The following is a 24,635-nucleotide window of genomic DNA, read 5'->3' as shown; positions in this document are numbered from 1 at the left end:
TCCGCTCTCTAGGGCGCGCGCGTGCCAGCTCTCTGAGATTTAAAGGGCCAGTGCACCACTAATTGGTGCCTGGCCCAATCAGTGTAATTAGCTTCCACCTGCTCCACGCCTTTATAACCTCACTTCCCCTTCCCTGCTTTGCCGGATCTTGTTGCCCTTGTGCCTAGTGAAAGCGTTTCCTGTGATTGCCTTTCCAGTGTTTCCAGACCTTCTGCCGTTACCATTGACTACGAACCTTGCCGCCTGCCCTGACCTTCTGCTACGTCTGACCTCGCCTCTGTATAGTCCTTCTGTCCCACGTGTTCTCAGCAGTCAGCGAGGTTGAGCCATTACCGGTGGATACGACCTGGTTGCTACCACCGCAGCAAGACCATCCCGCTTTGCTGCGGGATCTGGTGAATACCAGTAGCAGCTTAGACCCGGTCCACCAGTACGGTCCACGCCAATCCCTCTCTGACACAGAGGATCCACTTCCAGCCTGCCGAATCCTAACAGCAGCCTGGTCATCACCGGAGCTCATCACACCAGCAGCCCTACGCCCGTTACGTTTCACAGGTCTTCTTCCCTACTTTTGCTACGCTCTTCTTTGCTGACACTGCCACTACCCTCCTGCTCTGAACATGTCATCTCCTCCTCACATAGTTCCCACGTCCTGTCCAACATAACATCATCGTTGTAATCAAACTCTTCATCGTCAACACTCCTCTTTACATTAACTTCTTGGGCTCTGTGCTTCCCCCTCAGCATGGCGAGAATGGCACCTTACAGTATGCCCACCACACCTACGACCACCAGTCCTGCTAGTTCTACTCTCCGCCACTGATTCTATCTCCACCACCTTGGCAGTACACTTCAAAGCTTGACTCTCCTCCTCACACAACTCCTCCTTGGGGCTTGTGCTATCCTTCTGAATAGCAGTGGGGGAGAGGCAAAGACAGGTTCTAGGATGAACATTATAACTGTGCAATGTGACTTTAGACGAGGGGGAATCCTTTGCCAGGTGGCTTGCCATCATATTGTCCTCTGCCTCCTCCTCAGAATACTTATGACTCATCCAGTCCAGATAAGGCAGATCATCCAGTGAAACCACATAACCTCTGGCAAGCAGTGAGAATTTTCTGAAGGCTGACGCTGCTGCTACTACTTCCACCAGACACCTGACTGCTGTTGCTGCTACCTGTACTGGTGCTGGTACTGCCACCAACATTCTTACTGGCAGAGGACATGGCAGAGGTCTTCTGCCCTGTCCAACAATTCCTGTCCAACAATTCCTTTACCAAACAGTTTTGGAGGTTAGTTTTCTTACAACCAGGTAGGTATAAGTCAAATTTGATTAACCAAAAACTATAAAATTACAGTCGCTTTAGAAAGCCAATGCTTTGTTGAATGCACATGCTTTTTAGTGTGCGGCTATGTCCCAAACAGGAAGCTATAATGTGTGTTTGATGATACAAATAATATTAACAAACTCTGTGTTTACAGGACAGATGCGTGTTGCTTGCACGTGCTTTTTAGTTTGCTTCTATTTTATTTAACAACTGTAAAGATATAATGTGTGTTTCATTGAACCAGGAAATTAAAGGTACAGGAGGACATTTATCATTGGCTTTACACCACTTCAATGTTTTTATTGTCCCTGCAAATTTTGTGCAATCTTTTTGTGCAATTTTCGGTAGAACATCTTTCAAAGTTGTCTACTGTTGGGTGCACTGTACACCATTTTTTTGGTGGAGCTGTATTTATTATTTAGATTTAAATTAAATGTTGAACTTTTTTTGCGCAAACCTACACCACCTATTAGGACACATAAAAAAGTGTCAGATGCCAGAGCACAAAGCTTAAAGGGGTAATCCAGGCCAAAAATCCAGGCCAAAAATCCAGGCCAAAACTTCTTTTTATATATCAACTGGCTCCGGAATGTTAAACAGATTTGTAAATTACTTCTATTAAAAAATCTTAATCCTTCCAATAGTTATTAGCTTCTGAAATTGAGTTGTTGTTTTCTGTCTAACTGCTCTCTGATGACTCACGTCCCGGGAGCTGTGCAGTTCCTATGGGGATATTCTCCCATCATGCACAGCTCCCGGGACGTGACATCATCATTGAGCAGTTAGACAGAAAACTTCAGAAGCTAATAACTATTGGAAGGATTAAGATTTTTTAATAGAAGTAATTTACAAATCTGTTTAACTTTCCGGAGCCAGTTGATATATATAAAAAAAAGTTTTTGCCTGGAATACCCCTTTAACCCCTTAACGACGCAGGACCTATATTTACGTCCTGCGCCGGCTCCCGCGATATGAAGCGGGATCGCGCCGCGATCCCGCATCATATCGCGTGGGTCCCGGCGCTAATCAACGGCCGGGACCCGCGGCTAATACCACACATCGCCGATCGCGGCGATGTGCGGTATTAACCCTTTAGAAGCGGCGGTCAAAGCTAACCGCCGCTTCTAAAGTGAAAGTGAAAGTGACCCGGCTGCTCAGTCGGGCTGTTCGGGACCGCCGCGGTGAAATCGCGGCGTCCCGAACAGCTGATCGGACACTGGGAGGGCTCTTACCTGCCTCCCCGGTGTCCGATCGACGAATGACTGCTCCGTGCCTGAGATCCAGGCAGGAGCAGTCAAGCGCCGATAATGCTGATCACAGGCGTGTTAATGCACGCCAGTGATCAGCATTAGAGATCAGTGTGTGCAGTGTTATAGGTCCCTATGGGACCTATAACACTGCAAAAAAAATGTTAAAAAAAAGTGTTAATAAAGGTCATTTAACCCCTTCCCTAATAAAAGTTTGAATCACCCCCCTTTTCCCATAAAAAAAATAAAACAGTGTAAAAAAAATAAAAAATAAACATATGTGGTATCGCCGCGTGCGTAAATGTCCGAACTATAAAAATATATCATTAATTAAGCCGTACGGTCAATGGCGTACGCGCAAAAAAATTCCAAAGTCCAAAAAAGCGTATTTTGGTCACTTTTTATATCATTAAAAAATGAATAAAAAGTGATCAAAAAGTCCGATCAAAACAAAAATCATACCGATAAAAACTTCAGATCACGGCGCAAAAAATGAGTCCTCATACCACCCCATACATGGAAAAATAAAAAAGTTATAGGGGTCAGAAGATGACATATTTAAACGTATAAATTTTCCTGCATGTAGTTATGATTTTTTCCAGAAGTGCGACAAAATCACCTATATAAGTAGGGTATCATTTTAACCGTATGGACCTACAGAATAATGATAAGGTGTAATTTTTACCGAAATATGCACTGCGTAGAAACGAAAGCCCCCAAAAGTTACAAAATGGCGTTTTTTTTTCGATTTTGTCGCACAATGATTTTTTTTTCCGTTTCGCCGTGCATTTTTGGGTAAAATGACTAATGTCACTGCAAAGTAGAATTGGCGACGCAAAAAATAAGCCATAATATGGATTTTTAGGTGGAAAATTGAAAGGGTTATGATTTTTAAAAGGTAAGGAGGAAAAAACGAAAGTGCAAAAACGGAAAAACCCTGAGTCCTTAAGGGGTTAACCCCTTAAGGACTCAGCCCATTTTGGCCTTAAGGACTCAGACAATTAAATTTTTACGTTTTCATTTTTTCCTCCTCGCCTTCTAAAAATCATAACTCTTTTATATTTTCATCCACAGACTAGTATGAGGGCTTATTTTTTGCGTGACCAGTTGTCCTTTGTAATGACATCACTCATTATATCATAAAATGTATGGCGCAACCAAAAAACACTATTTTTGTGGGGAAATTAAAACGAAAAATGCAATTTTGCTAATTTTGGAAGGTTTTGTTTTCACGCCGTACAATTTATGGTAAAAATGACGTGTGTTCTTTATTCTTAGGGTCAATACGATTAAAATGATACCCATAATTATATACTTTTATATTATTGTTGCGCTTAAAAAAAATCACAAACTTTTTAACCAAATTAGTACGTTTATAATCCCTTTATTTTGATGACCTCTAACTTTTTTATTTTTCCGTATAAGTGGCGGTATGGGGGCTCATTTTTTGCGCCATGATCTGTACTTTTTTTTGATACCACATTTGCATATAAAAAACTTTTAATACACTTTTTATATTTTTTTTTTAATAAAATGTATTAAAAAAGTAGGAATTTTGGACTTTTTTTTTTTTTTTTCGTTCACGCCGTTCACCGTACGGGATCATTAACATTTTATTTTAATAGTTCGGACATTTACACACGCGGCGATACCAAATTTTCCTATTTGGGGGTAAAATAGGAAAAAACGGACGTTTTACTTTTTTATTGGGGGAGGGGATTTTTCACTTTTTTTTTACTTTTACTTTTACATTTTTTTACATTTTTTTTTACACTTGAATAGTCCCCATAGGGGGCTATTCATAGCAATACCATGATTGCTAATACTGATCTGTTCTATGTATAGGACATAGAACAGATCAGTATTATCGGTCATCTCCTGCTCTGGTCTGCTCGATCACAGACCAGAGCAGGAGACGCCGGGAGCCGCACGGAGGAAGGAGAGGGGACCTCCGTGCGGCGTTATGAATGATCGGATCCCCGCAGCAGCGCTGCGGGCGATCCGATCGTTCATTTAAATCGCGAACTCCCGCAGATGCCGGGATCTGTATTGATCCCGGCACCTGAGGGGTTAATGGCGGACGCCCGCGAGATCGCGGGCGTCGGCCATTGCCGGTGGGTCCCTGGCTGCGATCAGCAGCCGGGATCAGCCGCGCATGACACGGGCATCGCTCCGATGCCCGCGGTTATGCTTAGGACGTAAATGTACGTCCTGGTGCGTTAAGTACCACCTCACCAGGACGTACATTTACGTCCTGCGTCCTTAAGGGGTTAAACCTATCTCTGCAGCCCACTGGTTTCTATAATTGAGCAAAATGTATCAAGTCCTGTGCACCTTTTTTGGTTAGTTTTGAGCAAACATGCAAACAATACACCAAGCTAACAGGGGTAAAATCTTAACTACCTTACACCAACAATGATAAATGTCCCCATAGTGTTTTACAAGGCTGATGCTTTTTAATTGCACACGCTTTTTAGTCTGCTGCTATATTGCAACCTGTAGGTATATTGTTGGTGCGATTAATCCCTGTATATGTGAGTAAAGGCGTTATGCTGCATTTTATTGCACTTTCCCAATGTATTGCTATCATACAGGTCTTCCGCAGCACAGCTTTGCTCTGTTCAGTACTTGTTCTGTGTTTTTTGTATTTAGTTTTTGTATTTTGTGTTTTTTTTTGTATAAGTCTTGCTGGGCTTTGTGGAACACAATGAGGCTTGTGTAGGAAGGGACCCCCAATGATCAGCCCACACACAGCGGCTGTGGATCCTTGTATCGCCCCTATAGGATTTGTGCACTGCGGATGTTATAGTTAGGATAATGATTTTGGCTCCAGGATAAGAATTCTGGCTCCTGTTCACACTCACTATCTGTTTCTCTTTTTCTCTTTGTCTGTACTTTCTCCCTCTCTCTCTCTCCGGGTCTCTCTCTCTCTCTCTCTCCATACCTCTCTGTGTCTCTCTCTTACTCTATGTCCCTGTGTTTTCCTGTCTATCTCTCTCCTTCTCCTGCTCTCACTGCAATGCTGGGACCTCTGTAAACCTGTTCTCTCCCTTGCTGACTCCTATTGGCCTTTGAGCTGATTGACACTTTAACCAGCAAATCATATGATAACCTGTAATTTATACTGTTTTAACAACATTGTAAACAAATGAAATATGTAGTTTTTTGGTTATCTCTCCTTCTGAAGTATATTGTTAGTATAACTTCCTTTCTCTGTTTTTTTTGTTTTCTGGCTTCTCTCATTTTAGGTAAAAAAAAAAAAAAAAACTAAGCTAATAAAATATTAATTGCGGAAAAAAAAATTAGCGGGAAAAAAAACAAAACTAGTCCTTCCCCCTAAGAAGGTTGAACACCTTCCTCTCTTCTGAGAAGACTTTCTACAAGACTTTGGAGGTGTCTATAGGAATTTTTGCCCAATTCATCCAGAATAACATTCGTGTGGTCAGACAGTGATGATGTTGGAGGAGAGGAGCATGCTCAGAAATTCTGTTCTAGTTCATTCCAAAGCTGTTGGACAAGGTTGAGGTTGTAAGGGGCAATTGTCCAAAATATCTTTATTGCTAAAGGATTAAGATTTCCCTTCACTGAAACTAAGGGGGCTTAGGCCGACCCCTGAAGAACACCCCCATAACGTTATTCCTTCTCGACCAAACTGTACAGCTGGTGCAGGGCAGGCAGGGAGAGAACGTTCTCCTGGCATTTGCCAAATCTAGACTCATCCATCAGACACCAGATAGAGAAGTGTGACTCAGGACTCCACAGAACTCATTTCCTCTGCTCCAGAATCCAGTGGTGGTGGCTTTACACCCTCCATCCAACACTTGGCATTGTGCTTGGTGATGTAAGGCTCGATGTAGCTGCTTGAACATGGAGACTTTAGCCGTGAAGCTCTTGGTGGGGGATGGTATTTGTGTTTATTTTAATGCTAGATGAAGTTTGGTCTCTGTGATGACCTGTTACTAGGGCTGGGCGGTATGATAAAATAGGTGTATCACAGTATTTTTGTAACTTATGGCGGTTCCACGGTATATAACGGTATTCCCCCCCCCCAAAAAAAATAATAATAATAAAAATGCCCTCCTTGTCCTCCTGTTTGTTGTGGGCCACCGGTGCTGACACTCTATACTGCACTCTATACTATCCATATGCCCGGGCTGCAAAAGGTAAATAAAATAAACTTTAATGCATGTTCCTATGTCGGCCTTACACTCTTCCTAGGGATGGGAACGTTGGAGAGCCGTCAGCCTATCACCGGCCGCAGCGATGTTCCCCCTCGGCCGGTGATAGGTTGAGCCCACTGTCATGTGAGAAGCCGGCTTCTTACATGACGCACTGCTCAACCCATCACCAGCCGAGGGGGAACATCGCTGCGGACGGTGATAGGCTGACGGCTGTCCGACGTTCCATTCCCTAGGAAGCAGGTCCGGTGAGTTAAAGTTTATTTTGTTTACCTTTTGCAGCCTGGGCATAGGGATACAGCGTACAGTATAGAGTGACAGCGCCGGCGGCCCGCAACAAACAGGAGGACGAGGAGAGCAGCGCATGCGGGTGACATGTGAGTATTTACCCCGATGGGGACAGTGCAGCGCTGGGCTGATAATTAATTTGGGGGGCAGAACAGCGCTGGGCTGATAATTCATTCATTCCCGAGGGGAAGGGGCCAAACCGGTATTGCGTTATGGGAAAAATTCATATCGTGCAGGACAAAAATTTCGGTATTGGTAAGAACCGGTATACCGCCTAGCCCTACCTGTTACTTTACACACTTATCGCTTAAATAAATGAACACTGGAGAGGATATACTACTGGGATGCGATCTTCTCATATGGAAGAGGAGGTAAATGGTGGATGGTGGAATTCGACTTCCTACATAGCAGATCAGAATTAGAAATGCCTTTTGTATTATCAGCAATCTTTAAAGTGTATAGAAGACACCTCAATAAAGGCCCTTTATACCGGGCCGATTATTAGGCAAATAAATGTTCCTAGGAAAGCTTGTTCACGATAATCAGACTGTGTAAAGGGACCAGCGAATAGTTTGTTGGCTGATTGGATGTTTTGTACGCTCAGTTTAATGGGTCACTCTTCATCTGCAGCCCATGTAAAAGGGCCGTAAGTCACCTCCATTGTATGTTATCATTAATCATTTATAATTCCAAATCTATGAGGCCCCATACTTCATATCAGTTGTTCTTCCATATGTGATTTTACACTTAGTCCTCCTTGTTTTGCCGCAGGTTCCTTATGTCCAGGACTTTCACTGAAGTTTTCTTTTAAGCACTATGGTCCGTTTCATCAGTGAGTCAGCAAAGATGGAGGAAGCCAGAAAGCATATGGCTGCAGATATATTGGACCTCACCCTGGAGATAATATACTGGGTAACTGGAGAGGTAAGAGGGTCACATGACGTCTTATCTCTATAATAAAACAGGGAAATGTCTGGAGAGGTGTCGGATTCTTAGTGTCTGTAGTGATCAGTGTCTCCCCATACACAGGATTACACAGTAATGAAGAAGTCATCTGGTGAGAGTGTGGCATCTCGTGGGTCAGGAAAAAGGGGCAAAGGCCGGAGCCGCATAACAGATCCTCCACCTTATTCACAGAAGAAGATCCTAGAACTTACCTCCAAGATCACTGAGATGCTGACTGGAGAGGTGAGCGCTCCTGGGAATGCTGGGACATTATACAATAAGGGAGGTGTCTGGAGGATGACGGGATTATTGTGTGTGTCAGGTTCCTATAAGGTGTCAGGATGTCGCTGTCTATTTCTCCATGGAGGAGTGGGAGTATTTCGAAGGACATAAGGATCGGTACAAGAAAGTCATGATGGAGGATCAGCAGCCCCTCAAATCACCACTGGGTAAGAGGAGACCTTCCCTGATTGGAGAGAAGAGATCATGTGATCATCACATATAGACAATGGATTCAGTCACTGTCTTTATTTCCTATAGTTGTGTCTCGTCACAGAAACCCACCAGAGAGATCTCCAAGTCCTTCTTATTTCCAGGATTGTCTGGAGGAAGAGCAGAATGTCCCTCTGGATTTTCAGGTAGATGAAAATTTTTGTAAATCCTCTATAGATTGATGTCCTGGAGCTTTCTCCTAATCTTCTCTATCAGCAGTGGAGTATACAGTATACGCTCTATATCGTCTTCTAATAGTTAGCTGTGGTCATTAGTGGCTTCAAATTGGTTTCTGGTATCATAGGGATTGTGTTAAAGGGGTAGTCCAGTGGTGAAAAACTTATTCCCTATCCTAAGGATAGGGGATAAGTTTGAGATCGCGGGGGGTCCGACCGCTGGGGCCCCCTGCGATCTCTCTGTACGGGGCCCCGGCTCTCCGCCGAGATAGCGGGTGTCGACCCCCGCACGAGGCGGCGGCCGACACGCCCCCTCAATACATCTCTATGGCAGAGCCGGAGATTGCCGAAGGCAGCGCTTCGGCTCTGCCATAGAGTTGTATTGAGGGGGCGTGTCGGCCGCCGCCTCGTGCGGAGGTCGACACGCCCCCTTCCAGCGGGCTGTCGGGGCTCCGTACAGGAGATCGCAGGGGGCCCCAGCGGTCGGACCCCCCGCGATCTGCAACTTATCCCCTATCCTTATGATAGGGGATAAGTTGCTCACCACTGAATCACCACTGGACTACTCCTTTAAACTTTCACTTGACTCACTAGTGTAGTGCGTAATCTGTTGTTCAAACATTGGTGTAACCTCATGTAGAATATGCATTTCAGTTTTGTTCTCCTTAGTACAAAGTGATAAGGGGCCTAGAAAAGATTAAAGAAAGATTAAAAGTAATATCATCCTATAAAAGTTAAGGAACATTCCTGCCGATGTGTAAAATACTTGATTGTTGATCTGTCTATTCACTGTGAGGAGATACCTCTACTTTTAGGACCTATTCGTTTGCACCCTCTCAGGATTTTTGAACTTCTCTTGCGTAAATTTGGGTTCCTTTAAATTTCTCTTTCTTATTTTTCATGTGTTTAATGTGGGATTCCTGCAGGAAATTGATGTTGGAATAACAAGTGGATTTGAAAAGCACAAAGCAGAATATATGGATGGTAAGAGCCTTTCATAAGTTTTATTTGATGGTAAATATCTCTATTAAAGGGATGATCGATAGGTCAGAAATATCTTTTGTCACATACAGGCCTTTCCTTCTCTATGACATGGGTGGGACCATAACGGGTAAACGCCACTTACCAGCTCAACGTCACACTGGTCACACACTCTGGCTATAAATTGACGACAAAACATACCCCAAACAAGTCCCACCCCCAAGAACACAAACACTGACAATGCTTAATGAATGTGGGCACACAGAGTACAGTCAGTATCAGTGGGCACGCTAAGAGCTAAACATGTAACATGGACATACAGCAACTTATACTTTCCCAATGATAAATTAGCTTGAAGACTTCAGAACCTCCCCTACCTGAAAACCTATTAGGTGGCTAGAGCAAGGCTGGCAATTGAGAATTTTCCTATCCTGGGTGACGGAAAATTTGGATTTTAATAAAAACAAAACGCGAGTATTATGCTTTTAAACTTCTTTACTAAACTCAGCAGCATATAAGTAATGGAAGTATCATAGAAATTTTTTATATAAATAAAGTGTAAATAAACATCAGGATACTAGGATGCAACCTAGAATGATGATCATGGCCTCGACCAATCAGGCAACAGTACAGCAGATATCAATAACTGTCATATAGATAACTTCCTTCTTCTTTGCGAAGTAGACAGGAACAATTGGTAACAGGTAGTCGTAGAACAAGAAAACCAATGTGAATCGGAATGCAACTCCATCGATGAAAATCGTCATAACAGGAGAAGATGAAGTGATCATTGTTGAACTGAAAGAAATAAAAACATAATTACAGGGATGGGTTCTGGGAGGGATAATACTCGCGTTTTGTTTTTATTAAAATCCAAATTTTCCGTCACCCAGGATAGGAAAATTCTCAATTTTAAGGCAAAACAAAACGCTTCGTATTATGCTAGTTCAAAGCTATTAATAAAGATTATAAACTCTAATTAGTACAATAGAGGAAGAAAAGAAAATAAATTATAACAATAACATGGAAACATGTGATTCAGGTCTAAAATAGAAGGTTTTAAAGGTTGAATCAGAAGACCAATTGGCAGCTTTCAGTAAGTCCGATAAAGAAGCACCAGATTGGAAAAGTCTAGTGGAAACAGCACTTCTAGTAGAGTGGGCAGTGAATTTGGAAGTATCGACACCAGCAAGGTGCAAAGTTTGTTTAACCCATCTGGCCAGGGTAGGAGAGGATACAGGTGCATGAGGTTTGCAAAAGGATATTAATAATTGGGAATGGGAAGTATTCCTAAGAGATTCAGTTTTTTGTTCGTAAGATCTAAGGCAACGAACAACACAAAGTTTTACGTGATGCGGAAAAGAGGGGTAGAAAACAGATTGAAGATTAGTTTTGGTACGACGATAAATAGAAAAGATAACACCTTGAGGAGTAAATTGTCTATGAGATATATCAAGGGATTTGACATCAGAGACCCGTTTCACGGAGATAAGACATAGAAGGGTAGTGAGTTTGAAGGAAAGAAATTTTAAAGAGAGGGAGTCATTATCATCCCAGGATATAAACATATTGAGAACTAGATTCACGTCCCATGTGGAAGTATATTTTGGTAAAGGTGGTCTACGGAAACGAATACCTTTAAGTAGTTGACAAACAAGAGGATGTCTACCAATAGGAATGGAATCAATAGGTACGTGTTTAGAGGAAATGGCAGAACGATAAAGATTAATGGTTCTGTATGCTTTACCAGCATCAAAAGAGGCAGATAAAAAATTTAAGATGTGGTATATAGAAGCTTGTAAGGGATCCAAATGTCTTCTATCGCACCAATCAGACCAAAGTTTCCAGGCTGATCTGTAAGCAGATCTGGTACCTGGGGCCCATGCGTCAGATAGGATGTCCTGAGCCGATTTTGAAAGTTGGAGGTTAGAACTTGGTGACCCGAAATCAACCAAGCGACTAGAGTCAATTGTCCCGACAGAATCAGAGGGTGGAAGTTCCCTTGAGGATCCAGAAGAAGATTCTGAAAAGAAGGTAGAAGATGGGGAAAATCTATCAGAAGATGAAGAATTTGGGGAAACCAAGACTGGGTTGGCCATAGCGGAGTGATGAGAACCAGAGTGGATTTCTGTATTGAGGTTTGAAATAGAACCCGAGGAATGAGATTGAAGGGAGGAAAGGCGTAAAGAGTCTTCTGGGGCCAGAATTGTAGGAAGGCGTCCACACCCAAAGCTTCTGGGTCTGGGCGCCAACTGTAAAATAGAGGTAATTGAGTGTTGAGACGGGATGCAAAGAGGTCTATGTGTAATGGACCCCAAAGAGAATTGATCGATTGGAAGATTGGAAGATGAAGTTTCCAATCGCTGGAATCGGTCAAATAACGAGAATACCAATCCGCTACTGAATTGGAAATTCCGGGAAGGTATTCCGCTTTCAAGGTAATATTCTTGTCTAAACAAAAATGCCAAAATTATTTGACAAAATCTGCAAGAACTTTTGAAGTTGTGCCTCCCAAATGATTGATGTATTGGACAGCAGAAATGTTGTCCATACGTAGAAGAATACAGCAATGGGAGGAATTCTTTGCAAAACTTTTTAAGGCAAAGAATCCTGCTAGAAGTTCCAGACAATTGATGTGAAGGAGGGACTCTGAAGGAGACCATTTGCCTCCTGTAGAAAGGGGACCGCAACGAGCGCCCCATCCGGAAAGACTCGCATCCGATTCGATGACAATGTCTGGGTTCGGATGGAAAATTGCTTTTCCATTCCAAGACTCTATGTGAGTGAGCCACCAAAGAAGTTCCTCTTTGGCTTCTGAGGAGAGAGGAACTTCGTCTGAATAACCAAGGCCTTGTCTTAAGTGGCGAATTTTCAGGCGTTGGAGAGCTCTGTAGTGAAGAGGAGCAGGAAATATGGCTTGAATGGATGCTGAAAGGAGACCCACAATTCGAGCTATTGTCCTCAAAGATATAATGTCTTTGTGAAGAATCTGTCGGATTTCTTTCCGAATAACTTTCAATCTCCTTGAAGGGAGACTCAAAGTGGTCAGTTGAGTGTCTATCATGAAACCCAAAAATTCTAGATTTTGAGTTGGAACTAAGATGGATTTCTTGTGATTTATGAGAAACCCTAGATGAGTTAAGAGGTGTAATGTCCAGTTCATGTGGAGCAAAAGTAACTCTTTTGACTGGGCCATAAGGAGAATGTCGTCTAGATAGATAATAAGACGAACTCCGCGGCTTCTGAGAGAGGCAACTACTGGTTTGAGTAGTTTTGTGAAGCACCACGGAGCCGATGAGAGGCCGAATGGGAGACAAGTAAATTGCCATGTCTGATCGTTCCAGAGAAATTGAAGAAAATGTTGAGAAGACGGATGGATTGGTATTGTTAAATAAGCGTCCTTCAAATCTATCTTCACTAACCAATCGTTTTTCAGAAGAATGTCTCTTAGAAGATGGATGCCCTCCATCTTGAAGTGACGATAAACAACCAGGTTGTTTAAAAGTCTTAAATTGATCACAGGTCTGTGACCTCCGTCTTTCTTTTTTACCAGAAAAAGATTGCTTATGAAACCCATGGAATGTGGGATTACAGGAATAATTGCTTGTTTGGAAGCCAGTTCTTGGACTTCTTGGTCTATGAGTTTTTTGTCCAATAGGGAAAATTGGATTGGATGAGGTAAATGGGTTTGGATAGGAGGGATGACAAATTCTATTTGGTACCCCATGACTGTATTTAGTATCCAAGAGTCGGACGTAATCATAGTCCAATTGTGGAAAAAATGAAGGAGTCTTCCCCCTAATGGGATATGTAGGGAAGAATACAGGGGTGGACTTACCTGTGGGAGGTCTGGAGCGAGGATAACCTCTTTGGCCTCTGGAGCGCCATGGTCTGGACCTGTAAGGGAAAAATGGGGAGGGAGCAGAGGGTGGAGCTGCGAATTGTACTGATGAGTTGGAATAGGGGCCTCTATAAGCTCTATGCTGGGATGACCGGCCGGAAAATCGGCCCCGACCTTTTCCGGCCCTCCCAAAAATTCTGCTTGAGAACACTTTCTTCATAGAAACTTGCGCTTTATTAAGCGAGGAAAAAAGACCCACATATTTATTTAGTTCTCTGATGAAATCCTCACCAAAAAGCATGCCATTGGTGGGGTTGGCCGGTTCGGCAGTAGCCAGATTGGTCAATTGTGGGTCAATCTTCATGAGAATAGACCTTTTCCTCTCAGTGGAGAGAGCGGCATTAGCGTTGCCAAATAGACATATTGCTCGTTGAATCCACCCTTTAAGGGTTTCGGTATCAACAGTAGAATTGGAGGCGGATGCCTCATCAGCCATGTCCATAATTTTAGAAAGTGGACCCAGAAGGTCCATTAATTTGTCCTGACAGGACTTAAAGCTACGGTCTACTCCCTTCTTTGGGTTTTTTCCTGTTTTAAACAAGAATTTCGCCAGGAGTGGGTCCAACTCCGGAGTAGCCGAGGAATTATTAGGCAAAGAAGGGCGAGGGCATTCTGCCTTCAATTTGCTACGAGATGGACGATCTAAAGGCTTATTAGCTCTTAGTGCTAAGAATTCGGCAATTCTAGAATTTGGAAGCCATTCGCCTGAGCGTGGGTGGCAAATTAAAGCGGGATCAAAGTATGAATCCCCAGGATGTGTCACTGTAGTGTCTTCCTGCAAAGCAGGGTCATCGTGATCCGAGTCACTGTCCTCCGAACAATATAAAATCTCCTGAACATCTTGAATGTCGGAATCGTCCGATTCCTCAGAAGACTGAATTCGGTAGGAGTCTGGCTTCGCTCTAAATGTAGAAGCCTTGACAGGCTGGACTTCCTCTCTGGTGGAGGGTGAGGAAAGTGGTTTCTTTGAACCACTATTAGATGGTTCTGGTTTGGAACCTGGAGCATGAGCGGTATTAGTCTCATGGCGAGTCCCTGAAGTGTGTTGTACACCTTTAGAGGGATAAGGTTCTTCAATTGAGGTATGGCGCTTTTTTGATTTAACTTTGCCAGGACCTTTAAAACCTTTTGCCATATGAGATACCGATTCGGCAGGAGACCAGTAATGGTCGGAAGGGGTAATAGGAGGTAGAACCCCAGGAGTCATATTGCCAGAGCGAGCCATAATATTAGCTAATGATTTTTCAAAAGATTCTTGCAGAGTGGAAACTGCATTTTGTAATGATTTGGACACTGAAGCGTCCACTAAAGACTGCAAAGCGTCTGGATTGACTTTTTCTGTGGTAGTTTGGATGTTGTCCTGAGACATACTCAATATAATTATGGAGATCAGTAAAAGGGAGAAAAAGAGATATATATATATATATATATATATATACTGTATATGATATAATTAAGGATAATCAGTAATAAAATATATATGAATAATAAAATACTAATTATGAGGTAAGTAAAATAATTAGATATATAATCAATTAAATATACTGTTAAATAAAAAATAGGATAATAGTGTAATAAATGAATAATGAATTTAATATGAGGTAAATTAAAATACTACTATGAAAAGGGAATTAAATAAATAAAGCATGAATTAATCAATTAATTAAATAACTAGAATAATTATTAATAGATAAGTTAATAAATAAATAGGAAATAAATTAATTAAAATCAATATATTAGTGCATGAAATTCACATAGTGAAAAAATATGTAGTGAAATAGACTAAAATAGCCACCGGGCAGCAGTGGAGGAGAAGAAATACAGATTTACACTGTTTTTGGCAGGAGGCCAAATTTTAACAATGAATTAGGATACGCTATGACAGAACACAGGCGAGCGCGACCTCCGGGCTTTGACAGCTGTGAGGAGAATGTCAAAAGCCCGGGAGCGCTTGACAGGAGACGACCTCGCTGTCAGAAGATCTCGCGATAACGAGCGGAGCGCTCGAGATACGAGATCAAAAGGACAGTTGAAGCAGGGGGGGAGGAAGACGGAGCTCGCGCTGAAGATGGCTGTGATGACGCAGTTAAATAAGAAAAGATGCGCAAGACGAAGGTAGGAAAAAACTAACAATAAAGAATTGATGTGAATAGGATAAGGAAGTGAAAGTAATAAAAGGGGAATATCTATAAGTGGAAAAATAGCATAAAAGCTATAATGGAGAAAAAAGGAAAAATGAAAACAACCAGAAAATACAGGCAATTTTTATGGAAAACGGAATTTAAGAATGAGAAAAAGGGATAAAATATATAGATATATATATATATATATCCATCTATACATACACACATATATATATATATACACATACTCACAATGGAATACAATAAAACTAGATAATATATAGATTAAGAGAATTTGAATAAATGAATGAACTAAAATATGAAATAAATTATGAAATCATTAAATGAATATATATAAATTGATATAGTAATACAATATGAGAGAAAAAATATTACATAACTTCACTGTTTGCTGAGCAGCAAAGAAGAAGGAAGTTATCTATATGACAGTTATTGATATCTGCTGTACTGTTGCCTGATTGGTCGAGGCCATGATCATCATTCTAGGTTGCATCCTAGTATCCTGATGTTTATTTACACTTTATTTATATAAAAAATTTCTATGATACTTCCATTACTTATATGCTGCTGAGTTTAGTAAAGAAGTTTAAAAGCATAATACGAAGCGTTTTGTTTTGCCTTAAAATTCAAAATTATGGAGTTGATGTCTGTTTTGGGTGGAGTTAGCTCTTCTTTGTTCACCCTCCTCATTTTTTTTTCTCTTTCTTCTTCTTTCTTCCTCCTCTTCCCCTTCCTATTCTTCAACAACAAAAAACGTGGTCTCAAATGGCTGGAGGTGCTCAACCCCAAATGCGGTTGTGCATTTATACTGGGGGAGCAGATCCTGCCCTTGTAGTCCGTTGCTAGGGGCGATCCCCAGCATAAAAATGCATACAATGGAGGATGCCTGCAGCGGACTACAAGTGCCACAATAGAATCCTACACCAGATAGACGGTGCGGATGTGTAACAGTTAGAATAATACAATACAGGAATATGGGTCACTACTGTGGTAGATGTAAACAGTGACATTGGCTATCCCTCAACACTGATGTTAAAATTGAGACATTCGCCAGTGTATCCTTATATGAAGGACACACCAGAGCCCGCACACCAACGCCAAGGTTTCTCAAATGGCACGGGACCTAACGAGAGACCTTTTCTATTCTTCCTCTTATTCTTCTTCCTATTCTCTTCTTCTCCTCCTCTTCTTCCTACTCCCCCAACTTCCTCTCCTCTTTTTCTTTTTCTTTTCTTCCTCTTCTCCTCCTCCCCCTTCCTGTTTTTTTCTTATTGTTGCATGTTATCTTTAATTGAAATTGAGGAAAGTTTAGAAATGTTATATGTATATATATATATATATATATATATAATGTGTGTGTCTTTTATCAATTTAAATCCCATGTAAGAAAATAAAGTCTAATGTTAGCGTTTTTCTGAAGTAATTTTCTCATAGAAGAAGTGTGGATATTTCCTCCTCCACCAATATACCTAAGACACTTGTTAAAGTGTTGAAAACAGAATCAACATCTTGGAAGCTTAAAGAGTAGCTCCCACCATCCATTATTTTTTTTTGTTCTGCCCCTGCCTATTGCCCGTCTATCCCTAACCCCCTCCCTGCCTTTAATTTTTTTTTTTACATATTAAAAATGCCTTTTGTCTGCCTGGTCACTGATACCTGCTGGGGGGGGGGCATACTTCCACCATTAGTTCATCTATACAGGGTGCCTGCAGCTGTTTCCCCACTGCAACTCCCAGCTTGCCCTGACATCTATTGGCTGTCAGAGCATGCTGGGGGTTGTAGTGGGGAAACAACTGGAGGCATACTGTATAGGCGAACACCGTATCTGTGATGGACGCACATCCCGCTCCCCGCCACGCAGCCCGCAACCCCGACCCCGTCGCGCCGCTCAACTGGCTCCCCCTCCCCCCCCTTAGTTCACCCATTCAGTGTACCCCCTCCCCGCTGCGCAGCCTGCAAACCACCCGGCCCCGCCGCTCCACTCAACCCACTCCCCCTCCCCACCCCCCTTATTTCACCTATTCAGTGTCCCTCCGGCTGTTTCCCCACTACAACTCCCAGCTTGCCCTGACATCTATTGGCTGTCAGGGCATGCTGGGAGTTGTAGTGGTGAAACTGGAGGCATATTGTATAGGTGAACACGCAACCCCCCCCCCCCGACATAATATTTTACCTGTCCCCGGGAGCGAGGCCAGGGAGCCAGGGTGCATCCTCTTACTTCAAAGTGCTCGCTCCCGCCTGTCTGACTGGCAGGGAGCGAGCGTAGCCTGACTGAATTCGGACCGATGCCCGACCGGCATCGGTCCGAATTCAAGCATGACGTCACGCCATGCTGCAGCCGGCCACTAGGAGGGAGATCCCTAGTGTCCGGTTTTTAAATGTAAATTAAACCATTTTAATGGAAAAAAATATATAAAAGTATATTAGATATATGTTGTAGTACATAAGTACTACATTATATAAAAAAATTATTTATTTGGTGACAGTGCCCATTTAATAGTAATACATTCAAGAGAATAGACTAAGATGCTGTTGCACCCCCCCCCCCCCCACCCCTAAAAGAATGACATATACATTAATGGGAGATACTAAAGCTAAGAAATTAAAGTAAGAACAGCAGAGGAGGAGAAATAGGTAAAAGTAATAACAGAAAGAAGAAAAGCATAACAGAAACAGAAGTGTAAAAGAGCCAGTAGTAGTCGTAAATGGCAAAAAGGGACTTGTATCAAAAGTAGTAAAAAAAAAAAGTATTGAACCTGATCACTGCATCATTTTTCAAAAGGTGTCTGAGAAATTATAGGTGGAATCTCCCTACTTTTCCTTTGCACCAGATGTATTTTCAATTTAGGGGAATCCCAAAAAATACATTTAAAAAGTTAGTCTCCCCCTCCCCATATTCTGAGACCTTCAAAGAAAAAAAAAACTCAAACACCATGTTGTTTTTGTGTTTATTTTTCACTTTTTACATAGTAAATTTAATTTACTTAATAAAATTGTACATTATCCTGTTATTTTCATGTCAATATAACTTTATCTTCTTGTCTTAAAGTCTGATAAAAAAAAGTTTTTTTCTTAAGAAAAAAAAAAAAGTCTTCTACTTTTCAGATGAAGAATGGATGAGAAGCTTCCAAGGACATCCTCTTTTATTTCCCCGCTATGAACAAGAGCACAATATCAGTCAAGCTGATTCATTGATTCCTAATGTGCCCTTAGGCCTTCACAGCAGCGATTTATCTGATACCTCGGGTCTTGATATATGTTCGTCTAATCCATCACTGATCGGAACTGGACGGAAACCGGGGGATATATATCCAAGTGGGCTACAGTATCCAGAAGAATGTAGCCTGTCTTTGCATGAGGCAGTTCTTAGAGAAGAAAGGCCCTTTACCTGTTCAGAATGTGGAAAAAGTTTTATCCGGAAACAGAATCTTGTAGACCACGTAAGAAGTCACTTGGGGGAGAAGCCATTTCCATGCTCAGATTGCGGAAAATGTTTTGGCAGGAAATCAGTTCTTTTTAAACACTTGAGAATTCATAGAGGGAAAAGGCCATATTCGTGTCCAGAATGTGGTAAATCTTTTAGCAAAAAGACAAATGTTATGAAGCACCTAAGAACACACACATCGGCAAAGCCATTTGCATGCTCCGAATGTGGAAAATGTTTTGCCCAAAAATCATCTCTTGTTAACCACTATAAAAGTCACAGCGATAAGAAACCCTTTGCGTGTCCTGAATGTTGGAAATGGTTTAGTAAAAAATCGTATCTTATGTTACATATGCGAACTCACACGGGAGAGAAGCCATATTCCTGTATGGAATGTGGGAAAGGTTTTAGCAAGAAATCAAGTCTTGTGAGGCATCGAAGAACTCACACAAGGGGGAAGACTTTTTCGGAATACGGGCGATATTTTTCCCAAAAATCTGGTAATTATCGTCATTTTAAAAACCACCCTGACAAGCCGTTCTCCTGTCCTGAATGTGGGAAAGGCTTTAGTAGGAAAGCAAATGTTATGGTCCATCTGAGACTTCACACGGGGGAGAAGCCGTTTGCGTGTCAAGAATGTGGCAAATGCTTTAATCAGAAATCAAATCTGATGGTTCATGTAAGACTTCACACGGGGGAGCAGCCGTTCTCCTGTCCAGAATGTGGGAAATCGTTTAATCAGAAAGCAAATCTTTTGATACATCTACGACATCACACTCGGTAGAAGCTTTTTTAATGTTTAGAATGTGGGAAATGTTTTATCCAGAAAGTTAGTTGTCTACATCAGATGATACATTTGACTTTTCATATTGTAGGAAATGTTGGAAGGTGTGGAACTTCTCTGTAGGGCTTCCCGAGGATGCCTTTCAATGTATAACTTAGCCCTTTGAGGACCCGTATAATACTAGTATAGTGAAACAGAAGTCTACTCCTAAGAAGCTTTAATGTACATAGATATATATATATAGTGCATAATCAATACCATTACGGGACTAATAAACTCTTGATACAATTTGAAGTGAAAACAAAACTCCAAAACAATTAGCAAACAACTAATAATTTACAAATTTATTTAGGATTGTTAAACGGTATAAAAAGACTGGAAACTACTGAAAACATTGACTTTGTTTTTGTATACCCGTCAAAAAATAAATGAACAGAAACTAAACACTAACCTGTAAGTACGACAGAATGGCACCTAAAGATAGGACAAAATTGACCCACGTAAAATTGAAACTTACAGCATTTAAAAAGTTATGACTGCTGGAAAACCAAGAGGCAAAAACAAGAACAAAAAAAGTTTTTTTTCCTTAAGGACCTGCTCTACAATTCAGAATATTGCCGTTTTTTTTCTTACTCAGAATGGGTTATCATGGAGATATGGATTTGCATGATCTTAGTGACACTGTCACTAAAACAGAAAATTCTAGTTTTCGTGTGGATATCAAGGGTTTATTTTGAAACACTAAGGACAATTTGCCCCCCAGGAACTTAAGTATTGTTAACTATCGGCACCCGGCGATCAGTGGTGAATACTGCAACTAAACAAACTTACAAGACTTTCTGCCCTCTCTTCTATGTAGAACTGTTTTAGTTAAGCCTTCAAGCCGTCTTGAGGTTTTCTTCGAACTATTCGATTCAGACCGGGGAGAAGCTCGAAACAAAAAATCTTGGATCACTTTTTATACAGCAGTTTTTTTCGCTGCTCTGAAACACCATTGAAACCAAAGTGAAACTCGTATAAGATGTAATGGTGGCAATGACTGCGGAAAATGGCAAAAATATTTCTTAGAATTCTATTTAATGAAACATATATTGATCTAAAGTCAGTGTTTAGGTCTTTGAGAAAAAAAATCCTCTGAGGAAATGAAAAAAGGGGCTTTATGAACACATGAAAGACTTGGCCCAATCCGCATGATAATTCAAAGGAACAGCGAAGGACCCGTAAGGTCTGGACTAAAGAGTCGGGAGATATACTGTATTACGACCGGAGATGAACTCCTTATACACAAAACCCTTCAGATGGCCTAGATTTATTCATATCAAAATCTCTACGTATTTTATCTCTACGTAAGGTTTTGCTCTCACATTGTCAGATTTACAGTCTCCTTGTGGGAAAGTGTATTTTGTTGGTTTTTCATGCACTCAGTTGCACCATTAGGGGACATTTTATGCCAAATTGCACACATAATGTTATTAAAGGGGTTCTCCGCCCCTAGACATCCAAAGGATAGGGGATCGTGGGACCCTGCCCCTGAGGACCCCTGTAATGTCTGCTGCAGCACCCCAGACATCCGATGGACGGAGCGAACTTCGCTCCGTCCTGGATGGCTGGCGATGCGGGGCAGAGGCTTGTGATGTCACAGTCACGCCCCGCTCGTGATGTCACGGCCACGCCACCCACAATGCATGTCTATGGGAGGGGGCATGATGTCACGAACGGGGCGTGGCTGTAACATCACGAGCCTCTTGCGCTGCACCTGGCGCTCTTAATAAACGCCGGGTGCAGCAGGGAGATTGCGGGGGTCCCCAGCGAGATTAGACATCTTATCTCCTATCCTTTTGGATAGGGGATAAGATGTCTAGGGGTGTAGTACCCCTTTAATTACACTGGACTTCTCATTGACTGTGAGGTCTGCTTTTATGGTCAAATCAACAACAAAAAAACGAACGCAAAATTTGTTGGGAAAGTGTAGACTTTCTAGTAAATCTGGGCCTATGGGTCTGTGTTTTCACAAGTATTAACTTTTGTGGAAAGAATAGGTCACATGATTTGAGGTGAGTGAGTTATTCAAGATGCTGCGTAAAAAAGTAGAAATGATAGACGAGCTCAAAATTTTTTAGTTTTCGCTAGAAGTATCCAGAGATCTAGAAATTAGTTAAACCCCGTTATCATGGTATTAATCTAATAATACTTGGTCCACAAGGATTGTCTACTAAAGTGGAATATCTGTGGTCTAGTTGGGGGTCCATTTTATAGCTATAATCTTGGATGCCGTGGATTCCCCAAATGTTTTGAGAAGGTGTCTTCGGAAAATGACTTATTGTTTAAATTTTTAAAGTTTTTATGTTAAACATTTTTAAAACATTTTTGGTGTTTTTTTTTATTTTCCTTTATATATTCTAAAACAATCCCAAAATCTTGCAGTTTTCATTTGACCACTAGGCCTAAAACTGAACTAAGACTTCCTGTTCTGTCTGTGATGATAAGGAGGAGGCTGCTGGGAAAGTTATCTGTACAGCATTACAATGAATGTTTAGATACTGGGTATTGCGGTCCTCTTGCAAGGCCTGGGCTGTGATATAGCTGGGTTGGTGCTGTGTAGTGGAGTCCTTTATGAGACTAACATAGGATAGATACCTGTATGATTTTATCAAAATAGATTTATTGAAATATATATAGAAAGAGCTATTGTTTATACAATTGTTGTGTAGCTGGAGGTGGCTGCGGAGCCCTTGCAGCCGACCTCTACCACACAATGATCTTGTTGGGTCACAGGTAGTAGGTATATACAATATAAAATACAATAAATGATGCTAAAAATATCATATAAAATGACCAGAAATGGGTATTAAAACTGTAACAGTAACTAGTAGCACAGGGCGAGTAAGTGATAGCTAATATTTGGATATCATTGTTGGAAATAATCAAAAACAAATGATACAATCTTATATGTGCTCAGTTTATATCATGATATATTCCTGTGGGGAAAACTATTTTACATCTGTAAAGAGAGCTCTGTCCATATCATATAGGCGCTATGTGCCGTCCGTGACTGATGCCAATAAGTAGATATCCTGAAAATCAAGCGATTAGTCAACTGGGTATTTGATACTGTCCGTGTTCCTTATAGGAAAGTGCTGCGGAGAGAAAAGATATGGTGCTATGCACCTCATACCGGCATCTTGTGCAGTATGGCTGATGGCGAGCTCGGGGAGGGAGAGCTATGTGGCTGTATTCCGGTGGATGCGCTAGTGTGTGAGCGCGGCCTCTGTGTACTGGTACTGTGTTACAGATATCGGTTAGACGCGTTTCAAAGCATTCTTGCCTCTTTATTCAATAGTTATGTTGAAAAAAGTAACTATTGAAAAAGAGGCAAGAACACCACGAAACGCGTCTAATCGATATCTGTAACACAGCACCAGTACACAGAGGTCGCGCTGACACACTAACGCCATCCACCTCCACCTGCAGAAAACCATCACACGCATACCACACGAGGACACTGCCAAGCGTCCAGTGTAGTTCTACCTGCAGGATAGTCATTACGCTCACAACACACGAGGATGCCACCGAGCATCTAGCTGAGTTCGGCAACTAACAGCAAGTCCTCCGGAATACAGCCACAGACCTCGCCATCAGCCGTACTCAGCAGCAGAAGTCGGCGACTGGCTTGAGCCACAGAGGGTACGTTTTGTGAGAGCGCTGAGGGACCGGCATACGATGCCGGTGAGAGATGCATAGCACCATATCTTTTCTCTCCGTAGCACTTTCCTATAAGGAACACGGACAGTATCAAATACCCAGCTGACTAATCGCTTGATTTTCAGGATATCTACTTATTGGCATCAGTCACGGACGGCACATAGCGCCTATATGATATGGACAGAGCTCTCTTTACAGAGCTCTCCTTACAGATGTAAAATAGTTTTCCCCACAGGAATATAAACTGAGCACATATAAGATTGTACCATTTGTTTTCGATTATTTCCAACAATGATATCCAAATATTAGCTATCACTTACTCGCCCTGTGCTACTAGTTACTGTTAAATTTTTAATACCTATTTTTGGTCATTTTATATGATATTTTTAGCATCATTTATTGTATTTTATATTGTATATACCTATTACCTGTGACCCAACAAGATCATTGTGTGGTAGAGGTCGGCTGCAAGGGCTCCGCAGCCACCTCCAGCTACACAACAATTGTATAAACAATAGCTCTTTCTATATATATACTATATATATTTTATATTTCAATAAATCTATTTTGATACAATCATACAGGTATCTAAACTCTCAATCAAGTTGTATAGGGTACACAACTTTACTTTTGCCAGTCCTCGTCTGGCCCAATCTACCCAGTGTGGAGCGTCCTATCTCTTTTGTATCTATGACAATGAAAGGTGACACCAGTAGATAGAGAAGATAATAGGAGCTCAGACTCCCCCCCCCCCTCCCCTGTAGAATGATCTCTGCACAGGTCACATAGAATGCTTACACACCTGTCCAATACAAAGGATTGGGTCTGGAGAAGTCCATTGAGACTCTGCCCTTGGAGCTTGTAGTAAAGCATATCACAAAATGCTGTTAAAAAAACAGCTCAGACAAGATGGCCGCTCCCATAATAATGTACTATAAATAAATAAATTGAAATAAATAAATATCAAAATCAGAAAGTTGAAACATATCAGAAAAATTTTTCTGCGCTAAAAAAAAAAAAAAATAGGCAACACATTCATGAACAT

At 41.6% G+C, this 24,635-nt stretch overlaps 1 protein-coding gene across 1 annotated transcript in view; it reads left to right on the top strand.

The window, feature by feature from the left end:
- Positions 1 to 22,632, top strand: part of LOC130363175 (zinc finger protein OZF-like) — a 34,538-nt gene extending 11,906 nt beyond the window's left edge. Inside the window, exons 2-7 of the mRNA XM_056568612.1 lie at positions 7,813 to 7,965; positions 8,071 to 8,229; positions 8,309 to 8,435; positions 8,527 to 8,624; positions 9,581 to 9,638; positions 18,786 to 22,632. Of these exons, the coding sequence (XP_056424587.1) occupies positions 7,858 to 7,965; positions 8,071 to 8,229; positions 8,309 to 8,435; positions 8,527 to 8,624; positions 9,581 to 9,638; positions 18,786 to 19,888 (1,653 nt within the window). The 5' untranslated portion in view covers positions 7,813 to 7,857 and the 3' untranslated portion in view covers positions 19,889 to 22,632. The remainder of the gene's footprint in view (positions 1 to 7,812; positions 7,966 to 8,070; positions 8,230 to 8,308; positions 8,436 to 8,526; positions 8,625 to 9,580; positions 9,639 to 18,785) is intronic.
- Positions 22,633 to 24,635: the final 2,003 nt, after the last annotated feature.

Source organism: Hyla sarda, chromosome 3, assembly GCF_029499605.1.
Source record: "Hyla sarda isolate aHylSar1 chromosome 3, aHylSar1.hap1, whole genome shotgun sequence".
Classification (NCBI taxonomy): Eukaryota; Metazoa; Chordata; class Amphibia; order Anura; family Hylidae; genus Hyla; species Hyla sarda.
The sequence above is the reverse complement of the archived record's forward strand: the minus strand, read 5'-3'. Positions and strand labels throughout refer to the sequence as shown.